General features: G+C 40.6%; 1 protein-coding gene across 1 annotated transcript in view; it reads right to left on the bottom strand.

Annotated features, from left to right (window-relative positions):
• Positions 1-2,024: 2,024 nt before the first annotated feature.
• STT3B (STT3B, subunit of the oligosaccharyltransferase complex (catalytic)) overlaps positions 2,025-13,052 on the bottom strand; it is a 30,092-nt gene continuing 19,064 nt past the window's right edge. The window contains exons 9-15 of the mRNA XM_009706278.1: positions 11,370-11,581; positions 10,329-10,516; positions 9,664-9,835; positions 7,086-7,259; positions 5,920-6,033; positions 4,652-4,864; positions 2,025-2,606 (exon numbers count right to left, since the gene is read on the bottom strand). Coding sequence (XP_009704580.1) covers positions 2,526-2,606; positions 4,652-4,864; positions 5,920-6,033; positions 7,086-7,259; positions 9,664-9,835; positions 10,329-10,516; positions 11,370-11,581 — 1,154 coding nt within the window. The 3' untranslated portion in view covers positions 2,025-2,525. The remainder of the gene's footprint in view (positions 2,607-4,651; positions 4,865-5,919; positions 6,034-7,085; positions 7,260-9,663; positions 9,836-10,328; positions 10,517-11,369; positions 11,582-13,052) is intronic.

Here is a 13,052-nt window from a genome sequence, read left to right as displayed (position 1 = left end):
TCCTGAGGAACCAAGGAAGGTGATGCAATGCCGGCCAGTTCTTCCTTGCAGCTTTTTTTTTGTCCCCCTAAATAGTTGCCTTAACGACTCCAACTTTTCATTTCATTTTAAATGAAAGAAGCCTTGAAGTCAAGTTAGCTTTAAGAACGCTCAGGTAAGTGGTAGGCAACTTTAGGCCCTGGCTGGCTAAGATTCCTGCAGTTGGCTTATTCTTCATTCACCTAGCTTTAAGAATGCTATGAATGTTGACAGGAGTCACTTATTCCTGCTCTGTTAAAGAGAATGCAGTCAACTAAGAAAACTGTAAAGCTACTTCAGATGGGAGGGCAACCTTTTATTTCCCTTTTTTTTTTTTTTTTTTTTAAACCACGGCTGAGTTACTGCCAAAGCGCAGGCTGACCCGCAGCATCTGTTCTGCTGCCTTTCAGCTGTTCTTCCAACTGTTAGGCCGCTTCTTTCTTACTAGTGGAGAGGGGGCAGGAGGCGCAGACTTGCTGGCAAGAAGTAAGATAATACAAATCGTGCATCACATCATCACCCCTTCTGCTGGTGGGTGAGCAACTGGAACAGCTCGAGCTTCTCCAGCTGCTGGAAGAGTTCACTGCTGCGTGGGGGTTTGGGAAAGATGGCTGCTGTTCTCTGAAAATCCTTACAGCCACCTTGATTTCATCGTGGCAGAGGCCCTACGTTCGGCTTAATAAATTTAAGGTGGAAGGCTGTTAAGTAGCTGCTGTGGCTTCATTACAGCAACTTCATGAGGTCAGCAGATCTGCATCACGGAGTTTGAATGACTGACTTTATTGCTAGGCCTATAAGCAACATGTTAACAAGTTAATCACGACAAAACTCACACGACACCCTTAACACAAAACTTGAATTAACTTTTATTTTCCCCTACAGTCAACAACTGGTCTGCATTGAGCTGTAAAGCAACAAAATAAAATGAAATCTCCAAACGAGAGGGGGTCAGAAATCCAGATTTAATTACCTTTGTGAAAATGTTGCAGCTGTAGTACTGGTCTGTATAAACCATCCGAGTCAAAAATGAGTTCATAAATCAAAAAAAATATTCTACACCTTGGGAAAGAAGTCAGCAGTAACATTCTCACAGAACACTGTAAATTTACATTTTCTTCATGAAAGGTACATACTATTCTGCATTTTACATCAAATTCTTGATGCAAGTTTTGTTTCTATAAAAAGTTACAACCTGTGGCAGGAAAACAAACTGCAAAACCCTTTCCTTTTAATTAAAGAAAATTTTCAAGTCTGTATAAAATTTTCCAATAGCTGGAAAGTGAACATCTTCAGTCTCCATTTATATTTTAGTGCATTTAATCTGACAGTTTTCACCACTTTAAAAAGAAAAACAAACAAAACAACAAAAAACCCAACAAAACCCCAAACAGTATAAAAGAAGACAGACAAAGCAAATAGCACTCTAGCAGGAATTTCTTCAATTGATTTAAGCACTCTAAATAAAAATGCAGAGAAACAGATTTCCAGAAAAACTTCGACCCTCACAAGAAAGGCAGTGAGGGGGGGGGAAGAGGTTTGCAAATCCTCTACCTCCTGTAGCCATGGAAAAGGGGGTTTGTATACCTGTCAACCTTTTTTTTTAAATTTATTTTTTTTTTTATTCCCATTAAACAGGCTATACTCGTTTTACCAATGTAAACATTTACCTAAAACAGTTTAATTTCTGAAGCACCAGCCCCGACCTGGCACTCCACGATATGTTACCATAGCATTCATTACTGTCATTGCAGATTTTTTCAGGAGGATACAAATTTAGCCCTTGTATCTATACGGTGTGCAAGATTTGCCTCGTCTGCCTTATGAAATGACAGCGTCAGGCAGCAACGCTGCAATCCTGTGTGAAACGAAAGCAGCTTGTCCAATCTAAACTAGCATCCAATTAATCTGGCCTGTCTTCTCTTGTGGCAACTGCAGCTTTGCTTCTTACCCTCCACATCAAAACCGGCCTGCAGCAAGAGTGAAAAGGACGTGGAAAGAAACCATTGAAAAATAATCATGGGAGTAACTTCTTTTGCAAGTTTAAATTTCAGAGAGCTCTGCTTCCTCTTAAGTAAGTGTTGAAAAGAAGTCATTTTTGGATTTCACCTTTCCAGTTTAGGTACTGCTGCTGTTCAGCTGGACAGCGTTTTCCAAAAAAAGATTGACAAGTATGCATGTGCCAAGGACCAAATTACAAGGTTCTTTGGTAAAGTCAGTCCAAATTCTCAAGAGATTTGAAGGATAATATGTACCAATAATAAAAAAAAAAAAAAAAAAGCTGCTAGACTTGGATAGCAGCTCCCGTCTTGCTTCACATTACAAATCTAAAACAGCTGTTCTCAATAAGCCAATATTTTTAATCAGACATTGCCTGAAAATTTTGTACAATAATCTGGACCAATGATGGTTCTGTACCCTCATGTTGCTGTGAAACATGACTCGAGCTAAAGGCAAAGACTGGTTATCTCAAGGACAACTGCTTCGTATTAGCAATCGGAACAGTGTATTTAAACTGTCTTCCTGTTGGGTCTCTTGCCTTTCTTTAAAATTAGTTTATTCTTAATGTAGCCACGCTTCCTTTTGGAGGTCTAAAAAGAAAAACAGAATAAAATGGATTAGTTAATGATTTAGTCTTGACCGCGGTTTAACGATGTGCATTTCAATGCCTGACCTTTAGACTGATTTTAAAGAGCTTAAATGGTAGACCCTCGCCTCGGTATTATCCGGTTATTATTTTTAAAGTCGGGATCGTTAATTCACGCCCAGCCTTTGCTTTGGCACCAGATGTACTTCTGCAGGCCCCCTCTCCCTGCTCTGTAGAATTGTTTTCAAAGCTTGTGCTGAGGTGGAATTAACAATTGACCAACGTGATAAAGCTGTAATAGGCCCAAAGAGCACAAGCGATGTAGAATGTTGGTTTTGTTTGGAAATGCCGCCTTGCATCTCTTGCACTATTGGAGTCTCCTAGAGGTTAGCAAGGTGATAGAGAAATATTTGCGCAAAGCAGCATTTTTCAAAAGCAAGAGAAAAATGGAATCGTAATCGTCCCATTTTATCTTTAGTGCTCTGCTATGGGTCTGTAGGCTAGTTAGCGCTTTCTGCTCGTGTGTCTTTATCGGCATATTTTCGATTTATTTTCTTTTAAGGTAGTAATGGGGGGAAACATTAATGTTAGTCTTAAGAAATATTAACTTCAAAGTGACATAAGTACAGTTAGTTCGTGGCCAGGCAGAACTGTACGTTCAACATGCCTGCCACAGCAAATTAGACAGCAGACAGCTCCCACACTTGGCTGCGCTTCCCAGCAGGCTCTAGTATGTTAATTAAATACAACTTTTCTCTTTTTAAGACTAACAACAACAACATTATTATAAAGTGAGATTGATACAAAAACTCATACGTAATACTCAAGATGTGTTCTATCTCTGAGCTTGAGCAATGTCCTTCCTAACATGGAAGAGCGATCGGAGCGGGACTGAATTTCCAGTGAAGAAGCAACTGCTGAAAACCTGTGGCTACGACGGAGCCCTCCGAACGCATTTAAGAAATCCTAGTTCAGACGTTCGCTGCCTGCTCTTTGCTGGTTCTCCCCTTTCGTCACGGGAAGGAGAGCCTCTTTGTACTGCAAGAGTTGGCGATGGATCAGCATTTGCATCACCTTTCATCCCGTCTTTAGACAGAGAACCGACACATCCACAGCTTAAGTGGGGTCAACGCATCTATCATCAATAAGTATAGCCTTGCTTGTCACTTAAGATCAAAAGTTCCACTGTCAGCGTACGAGAGGCACAGTAAAGCTTTTAATTGCCTTTCAAGGGAAGTCCGGCTTCAGTAGCAACTCCCAAATACCTTAGTTTATGAAATTCCGTCAAATCACAAAAATAAGCATCTTTTTACCCTCTAACATTCTTTACTTTTGTATTTCCACGACAGAGGGCAAGTTTACTGCCTGTGCTAATTTAGTTTGTTACACATTTGTTTCTGACAGGAGTCCGGAATTCCTTCCGCAACATATATTTGAATATATAGAAAACAGATGTTGTGAAGGAGAGGGCTGCCAAGAGTCTCCCCAGCTCCCCCGGCAACACATCTTTCTTAACAGGCTGAAGCAGCACACCACAGCTAACGCTTTTCAAACCAGGAAGATGACTTCAAACAGTAAGCAGCCAGACACTAAAGTTCCGTCAACAAAAGTTTCATATTTAATTTATTTCATACAAAATTGCCATTTTTAAACTTCTAGGCATCACTACTTTCAAACAAAGTCAGAAAGCAACTTCCACATTATTTACTTAGTGAGCCAGAGTTACCGAGACATGAATTGATGTACTTTAGAGATTATACTTCCAGTTACATGAAGACTTAAGAGTTGTAACAGCCAGTGACACACTCTAGTTCCAGTTAGCATTCTGCCTAAAAAAAATCTAGCCTTGTGTCTTCACATGCTTTTAAGTTAAGCAGACAGTAAATTAACAATTATTACCAGCAGGCAGGTCTGATATCGGACACTAACATGAACAGTATCCATAACATTCTGGCTAGTGGAAATACATAATTCACCCGCTACGTGATTCACCGTTAAAAATCAACAGCCATCTCCTACCCCCTTTCAGGTACTTCACTGGGAACCCACCTTCTTTGACAAATACTTCTGTTTCGGTACAATGTTGGTTACTCTAGGTTTATGATCCAATGTCTCTCTGTTGTCTAGTTGTTTCACCTTGTATATTCTAACAAGCCAGTGCTCTGAGGTAAAGGCTTCCTCCAGATGTTTAAATTTAATGTCTTTGTTGCCTATCTCAGCATTGCGTGTACGATCGAATCCTGGAGGTGTCCGAAAATCCAGCTATGAAAAAATAAAAGTTGCATATTAGTTTGAGACAAAACCAGAACCACCCATCGCTACAAATGGAGGAACTTCGTCCCACGAGGCAACGCTTTCAGCTGGTCTAGTCAAAGGACAACACTTCTCTTGCGTTGCTTATTACTGCACAGAAACAACTCTCCATTCCTTCTTACAACCGAGACACAGACTAATTCATTCTTACCCCTACAGATGTCTTAGGAGATGGCACTTAATGTCTCAACAGAAGTATTGTGTCTGCACTCAGAGATGAAACTACCCAAGGGGAAGTCTGAGGTGTGGCAGCCTGTGCCAGCTTTTTAGCATAGCTGCTCCCTTGGGTGCTTTTTTCTGTAGCGCAATACTTTGCACTTTCATGGTTTTCCACAGAAATCATTCATGTTTTTTATCAGTTAAATTTGACAACCCTCCCCCCCCCCCATGTTACACATAAGATCCACTGCCCCCAGTTTTAGCTGAATAAAGGATTCCTACACTAACGCATGGAATGAAGGGCCTGGGGTGGTGGGGAAGAACAGGAAAGAAAAAAGCAGATGTAGCTACACACATACGCTTGATGATCCCAAAGGGGAGTGACAACTCTGAGAATTATATATGCTTATATAGTAAGGGCGTAAGTGTTTAAGACACTGGTGTGACTTGGATAGAAATCGGGTAGTTTCTGTCGGATATGAATCAATTACCAGTTCCACTTCTGTGTCGCTATTACAAAAAACCAAACCTAAAGCTCTCCACAACGTAACAGTTGGTAATGCTTTAGCAAGCGCGCTGCGTAGTGGAATTAAGATGCTCGCCTGGGGCAATGTGAAGGACAGCAAAAAGTAAAGTATGAGTGTAGGTTAGTGGCAAAAATGCTTGTTTCTAAAGGTTGTAGCTACAGCAGACCATGCCTAGGTGGGTTTTAATTTGTAAAGCTGAATCTTACCTCCGGTCCTGCTACTACAAGCAACACTCAATCTAAAAGATGGAAAATACATCAAAATACCATTTGTTTTCTCACATTTCAATTAAGATTCAGTAGAAGTCGTAGCACTAACCTGCATCTCTCCAAATCTGTAATAGGACATTTTATACATGAGGCAGTTCAGCAAAGTTGGAGAACCTGCCTTGTCTACCCGGAATTCTCCCTGAGGGGTGAAGTAATCGCTTTCCTTTAAAAAGAAGATACAAAGAGTCAATATAAACTAAACTCCTCTTTAAGGTCCTTTCCCATTCCCTTCTCCACAAAAAAAAAAAAAACTTCATAAAGAATCTAAACTGAGTTACAGTTTAAAAGCTGATTTAAGCCAGTCTTAGAACAGAAAACAATGGTGCTCCTTAAAGGTAAAATAGTTACAAACGCCTGCTTGTGACCCAGGCCCCAATGGGCCAACCTTCCTAAATCTGTAGTATTGTGCTGGCACAAGTTTTGTCACTTCACAGTAAGCAGCTACTGCAAAACTGATCTCAAAATGTAAAAGTTAGTTGGGCATCTATCAAAATTATTCTTCAGAAAGGTGAAAAGTGCTGTATTGTTAATATACGGGGTCTGCAACGTTACCATAAATTTCGTATGTACACAGTGTTTAAACAAAAAATTTCTGCCATTTTCATCTCCAGTAGAAAATGAAACTATGCACACAGGCTACTGCCTTAAGCCTGTGCTCAATATCTAGAAGGTTTTGTTAGGCTTAAGAAAATATTACTACAGACTTCTGCAATCTCCGAGATGTTTGAATAACTTAAACCCTACGTAAGTCAATATTAACACTTTAACTTGTCTCCTACTATTACCGAGTTTGAAGAAATTTCTAATGCCAACTGTTTAAACATTCTGAACGCTCTTGCTTTTTTAAAGTAGGATGGTGCACAGCGAGAGACACGCTCAAGAATTACGAAATATCTCCTGTACTTTTAGTATCTTACAAAAAAAAAAGTGAAAAGCTTTTGAGCTTACTGACCTTTCAAAACCGTAAACATTGAAAGAAACTGGGCTACAGGCCTCTGGCTCCTACTGTTGTAGGAAAACAACCCATAACACATTTTTCAAATAAAACTGCAATAAGTAGAAGAGATTTCCCTCCACTGTAATGAGCACTACCAGAAAAGCAACAACATAAATAAACAGTGTTTGGTTTTTTTTTTAAAAAAAAAAAGTAGAGATGAATATACAGCAATAGAGTATTCAGCTGCTTTTATTTCTCCTGTGTACGTTTCCACTTACCCGAATATCTTTGGGATGTTCCCCCTCTGCTATTCTCACCATCCACAAGAACTTGTTAATATCGTCACCAGAGTAGCCAATCACACCACCAAAAATAATCAAAACGTAATCCACATCCAGGCTTCTCATGATCTCGTATGCCGCCGACTCATTTGATGACATTGCCTTTCCCACCTGTATCATAGCAAAAAATACCTTAAATATCTGCATTGCTGCCTATCAAACAGATCCGCAGATCAATACCTGACCGACCGAAGCCCCAGACACACACTTGCCAACCGAAGACAACATTTTCATTCTAGATAAAGAAAACTCATTGTGAATATTTAGAAACTCAAAAGCCCAACCTAAACTGAAATATTTTCTCCTCTGCAAGAGGAGTGCTGCCTGTTGAAACGAGTGTTTTGAGTATAAAATGTAGCAATAAGGGTTTTTCTTTTGTGGCACCTACAGATTTTTCAAGTCAAGTCATGGATGTATTGCCAAAAACTTAGTGTTGCAGAAGATACCTAATTACAAATTATTTCCAAAGCTTTAGACACAGCCTAAAGTGAATAAATTATTTGAAATGTTAGTAATTTCTTGTTTGTTTGTTTTTTTTTTCTTGAGCTCTGTCCTTCACTAATGAAGCAGCCATGCTGCATGGTACTCAGAAGCATTGAATTCAAGATAAATTTATGCAGAGAAAATGTCAGAATAGAGATATCCTTCAGTTAAAAGCATAATATAGTTTTGGCCTTCAAAAACTTTTTAAAGCTGTATCCAGAACCTCTTCCATACTGGTCACTTCCCACACTAAAAGAATCCAGTTAGGTCAGTGACTGGCATTCAGTTCAGTAGTTTTGTTTGCTGTTGAAGTGCTTGTACTCAAGGCATAATAATGTATTGCTGTACTAAGAGGGAGTAACTACAATAGAAATAATAACACTGCATCCAAACTGGTAACATTCAGTTAAGAACGTAATTAGAAAACGCTACGCTTTGGCTGCAATCTGTCAAAAAGACAGAGAACCTCAGCTTCTTGGCCATTATCCTAATCAACGTGAAGTTCTTTGGCAGATTTCCACTCCTGTGCAGGAGGAAGTCATCTGGACACGTCTCCAGGGCATGCCTCGTTTAGAGCACAAGTTCAGGTATTCGCCACAACGCACGTTTATCGCTTGAGTCCCCCTTTAGGGAGTATTCATTCCAAAATGGAACCTGACAGCGCCAGCAGCCATACTGGAGAGAATTCTCTTCTGAAAAACCGTCCTTGCTAATTGCTGTAGTGTGTATGGTTACTGGGCTTATGCAACAGCGATGACTTCCAGTGTCTCTCTATTCACGTGGTGCACCTTGTTCTGCAGGGATCTGTTGGTTTAGATATAGCATCTGCACTTCTACCTCTTTTAGAAGAGGGAGGCAGACGGAGCTGTCGGAGCTGAATGTCCAAATGTCCATCAGAACATGCTAACGCTGTCAGGTCAACAACCAAAATAAGAGAAAAGTGCCTTAGAGTACGTGGGAAGGCTTGCTGACGGGTATTAGCACCAACAGTACAATTTCCCAAGCTTGCTTTTGGCTGACGCGAGTTCCCTGCCCCCATGAAAAGCACGTACGTGCGATCCCCGCTTCCCCAACGCACGTTTTTTCAGGGCTTTGTTTGCTCAAAGGAAAGCTTGATTAATTTGTTGATGTTGAACACTGCTTGTTTGAAGATCTGGTCCAACTGCTGTACTAGCTACAGACACAAGACAAGGAACAATCCTAACGCATTCCTCAAGCCCTTCCTCCATCCTGCCCATGTAGCATGACATAGGTCTTCTGGGAAGAAACGGACATTGAGTGATGAGTGATGTCATCACTGAGTGATGAGCGGTGATGAGTCGTTACACAACACCTAGTAAGACTGCAACCCAGCTACAACACAGAGCATTCTGAAAAAAGTTTTAAGTTGCCCAAGGTGGTGCCCCTGTAACCACAGGCAATGCTAACACCCTGCTTTTAAGCACGTGCACAAAACTTAAACTCACTCTTCAGAAGTGAACGAAATTAAATGTACAGATGTTTTGTCCAACGGCAAATTTGCAAAGACAGAATCACGTTAAATCTGCAACACTTCTACTGCTATTCGTAAACTTTCTCTAATTTCCAAGGTGCCTGAAAATTTCTTGTTTCATGTGGTCAGCCTTCACGTGCCATTCAAAAACCCAGTCGGCAAAGACGCTGCTGAACTGAAACGATCCCTGTTTGGATAGTGCCAGTAAAATAGTGGTACCAGGTAAGCTGTTGTAGCACTAATCACGAGGGGAATCGTTACGTTAGATTTCGTCTATCCTCCCACAAAGAAAAAGAAGAGAAACTGAAGTGTAAGTGAAGTTTTGGAAACTCCAAAAGCAAAATTGATCCCTTCCAGCCCCAAAACTCCTTGAGTTCTAACAAATGCAAAAAATACGTTCCTTCCACCTTCTGTGTTTCCCCACTCTACGGAATTTTTCCTTAATATCGTACTATCTACCAACAGACATTCACAATTTCATACTCAACTGCAACGCAGACATTTCGGTGTTTCTACTCCACAGAAAACGGCCACCCTTACCAAGGCTATGTGGCTGTTGTTCCAAGTATTGTTATCAACCAACGTTGTCCGGTTAGCCATCCCCGCTATCTGATAACCGTAGTCCCACCATGACATCACTCTGGCGTGCTCGTCTGTGTTCTGTCTCAGCCAGTAGTAGGCTTCTCTGAAGTCATCTAGGATATTCCGAGTGCTGGAAAACAGAGTTCACTTTATTCACATCGGTACAAATACTAGCCACAAATTAACTGCACCCTGATAAATCTGGGCTCACAAATACGGGCACAGCTCCCTTTGAGGGATTCGGTCACCAGCAGTCCTAAGTCTGAACCCACCGACAGCTGGATGGCCCGAAGCTGACCTGCTGTTGAAGATGTGACTAAATGCACTGCCAGTCAAATATATATTCATAAACAAGTTTTCCCAACTGATTCAAAAGCTTTCTTTTATTTTAACCATCATCTTTATTTGCTTTGGATAGGATTATTTTTATGTGTTTACATTAAATATTTCAGAAAATGTTGTAATTTTTGAAAATTAGAGTATTAAGAATTTTTTATTCTGGTGACAATTCCCCCTCAATATAAGAAGAAGTTACTAGAAGAAGGTAAAGCAAATTGCTAATGCAAAGCAAGTAGCAAAGCTTTTGCCCTTGATTTATTTTCAGACCTGTAGACCTTCCTTACCCATCATGGTTGTAGGAAGCGAGAACAACGCTGGGGCTGGAGTACGCATTGCTAGTTACCCAGGTACAGTGAACAGCAAACATCATCAACAACATCAGCATCAGCATAGTAACAATGTTTTTGATGTTAGGACCCAGTCCTTCTTCTGTTTTTTCCTGTTCAGATACGTGTTTTCTCACTTTGCCTGCCTGAACAGACACAAACATATCTGTTATGGCAACTTTGATCACCCTTGGCAACAGAACCCATCCCTTTTTCTTCACCACATGCACCCCATAAATGCTACGGGATACTATAAAGCTAGACTAAGTTGTAGCACAAATTAATAAAGTATGGACAAGAACATTTTGACAGTCTAGCAACTTGTAGAAACAGAGGATTCCTTGAAAGCCTCTTTCAGAAATAAAAAAACTATTACGTGAGGGTCAATGCATGACTTCCTTGGTTTGGCTCAGCGCAATGATGCCCTTTTACACAGCACGGTGGAAAAGAGAAAGGCACAGCTATTTACTGTGAGGAAAAGAGGGAAACCCAAGGCTCGTGCATTGTCAGGGGCAGTATAACAAAGCCTAAGAGATAAAAAAAACCCTAGTACCTAACAGCATTTTCTTCATGATGAAGAGAGTATGCAAGTTTATGAATAGAAATGCTTTTTCATAAAATACATTATTCTTTAATTTCACCATGTCTTAGAGGAAATACAAGAGGGAAACAGTCAGTGACACAGAACTGCTGTAACTAGTTAAGGAGAGCGAGCAACTGTCTGCCATCGCTTCTATGGAAAGCTGGGTCAACACTGTACGTTTCCTTTAGGTGATGAGCCTTTAACCTATCAAGCTAGAAGGAAACACTTCTACACTGACACAGATTCTTTTTTTCAGGACATCAGTTACACCTCATTGGAGAACATCAATACTTGTTTAAGTTAAATTTAAACGCTAGTGATTCAGGCCTCTAGTGGCATTTAAAATATTCTGTCCAAAAGAAAAAAAGTAAAAATAAGCTTTTTTCTGACTTCTAACTTTTGCTCCCTCCCCTCACCTTATCATACAGGTTGCCAGGGTTCCTTTTGTCATCCTCATCACTGCTGTCCTCTATTGGTGGATTTTCCCTCTTCATATCATCACCCAAATAACGCTCAAAGACATTGGAGAAAGCAATGGCAGACAGCATACAGACCACTGGCGTCAAAGTGAGCATCAGCCGAACCATCACACCAGCAAAGTAAACGGCGCTTATTGCATACAGAGCAACTGCAAAGAAACAAATCTACCGATGACATTTGGAAAATAACACTCACTCTGACTGCACACGTAACATGCTCTCCACAAAACTACTTCTGGAAGTGGGTTGAGCATCTTGAGTATGCATCTTGCATTTCACTGCTTTTTCATTTACAGAGATACAGTTCCAGTAACATTTATCCCTTTAAAGCCTCAAACCCTTCCTGAAGTTCATCTTGACAACTGTTAACAAGAACACAACCCCATCTTCATATTCATTAATAACGTGTCAGAGGCTAGGTTATTAGTGAAATTTAATATCACACACTAAAAATACTACTGGAATAATAGGTAGCTTCATTTGATTAAAAAGGTCAAATGGTCCCAGACCAAACAAGTTATTGGTACTGAAAAAGCAAAAAAGTGTTAGAATTTCATGTAAGTATCAAATTTTAACTGACGTTAGAGATATCTGTGGACAAATTGGGGGCTTGTCTACATTATAGATCCATACAGACAAATAATATGGTATTGTGAGCCCTATTCTGAAGGAAGTTTTCCGGAACAGTATTATCTCCACTCTGCCCCCTCCCCCCCCTCCAAACAAAACAAGATTTTCAGAATAGTAAGGAACATTCAGAATGCTTTTCTTAGAAGGAAAAAAAAAAACACCCAAACAACCAAAAACGCCCACAAACCTGTATACAGTGGTTAGGAACATCTATTGTTCAAGTAATAGTGGTCATTCCTTGTCTGCTACAGTTTAACAATACATTTTTATGAAAGATCTGTCACGGAAATCATCAAGGGACCCTGATTTATCAGGTTACATTACACAAATATTTTCTACTTTGTAGCGAAGTAGTATGGCTCTCCGTTCTCACCCATAGGTCTCTTTATGCTGACTTCAATGGGTGTTGCAGCAGCAGGAGGCTGAAAGTGAGTTGCCTGGCACTGGTCTTGACAAGGACTCATTGTAAGCCCCCGAGCACGGAATACCCCAGAGTCACTGGATTTAACACAATAAACGTTCCCACTGCCCACGCACCTCTTCGGTAATCTTAAGAGGCAGCTATATTAGTCTGGAGCCTCCTGTCCCTGTAAAAGCCCAAGACCTGAGTCATCTTCCTCCATATGGGCTACAGCTCCCAATCGCATCCTTACAAGCCTCATTCATAATCTTAAAAGTCTGCTTTCACAGTACAGCTTCATATAAATAAACCATTTGTTGTCACTGACATAGGGAGACCCCACACCTCCGCTTAGGCTTGTGCCTTATTGAGCGCTTGTTCCACAGCAAGTGATTCCCTTCACTAAAATAGCAGAAAATCTGGAAAGAAAAGGCATTTTACATCATCATCTGTGATGGGATGAGTGCCACACACCCAGGGAAGGGTCAGTTGCCTTGCAGCCTGCGCAGGGTAAGGACCTTCCCTTTGCACTGAGCTGTTTGTCTGGCTGAACCCCACTGTGGAACTGTACCTCAACATGTGGTTTGTGG

Source organism: Cariama cristata, unplaced genomic scaffold, assembly GCF_000690535.1.
Source record: "Cariama cristata isolate BGI_N322 unplaced genomic scaffold, ASM69053v1 scaffold23198, whole genome shotgun sequence".
Classification (NCBI taxonomy): Eukaryota; Metazoa; Chordata; class Aves; order Cariamiformes; family Cariamidae; genus Cariama; species Cariama cristata.
This window is presented reverse-complemented; position numbering and strand designations above follow the sequence as displayed.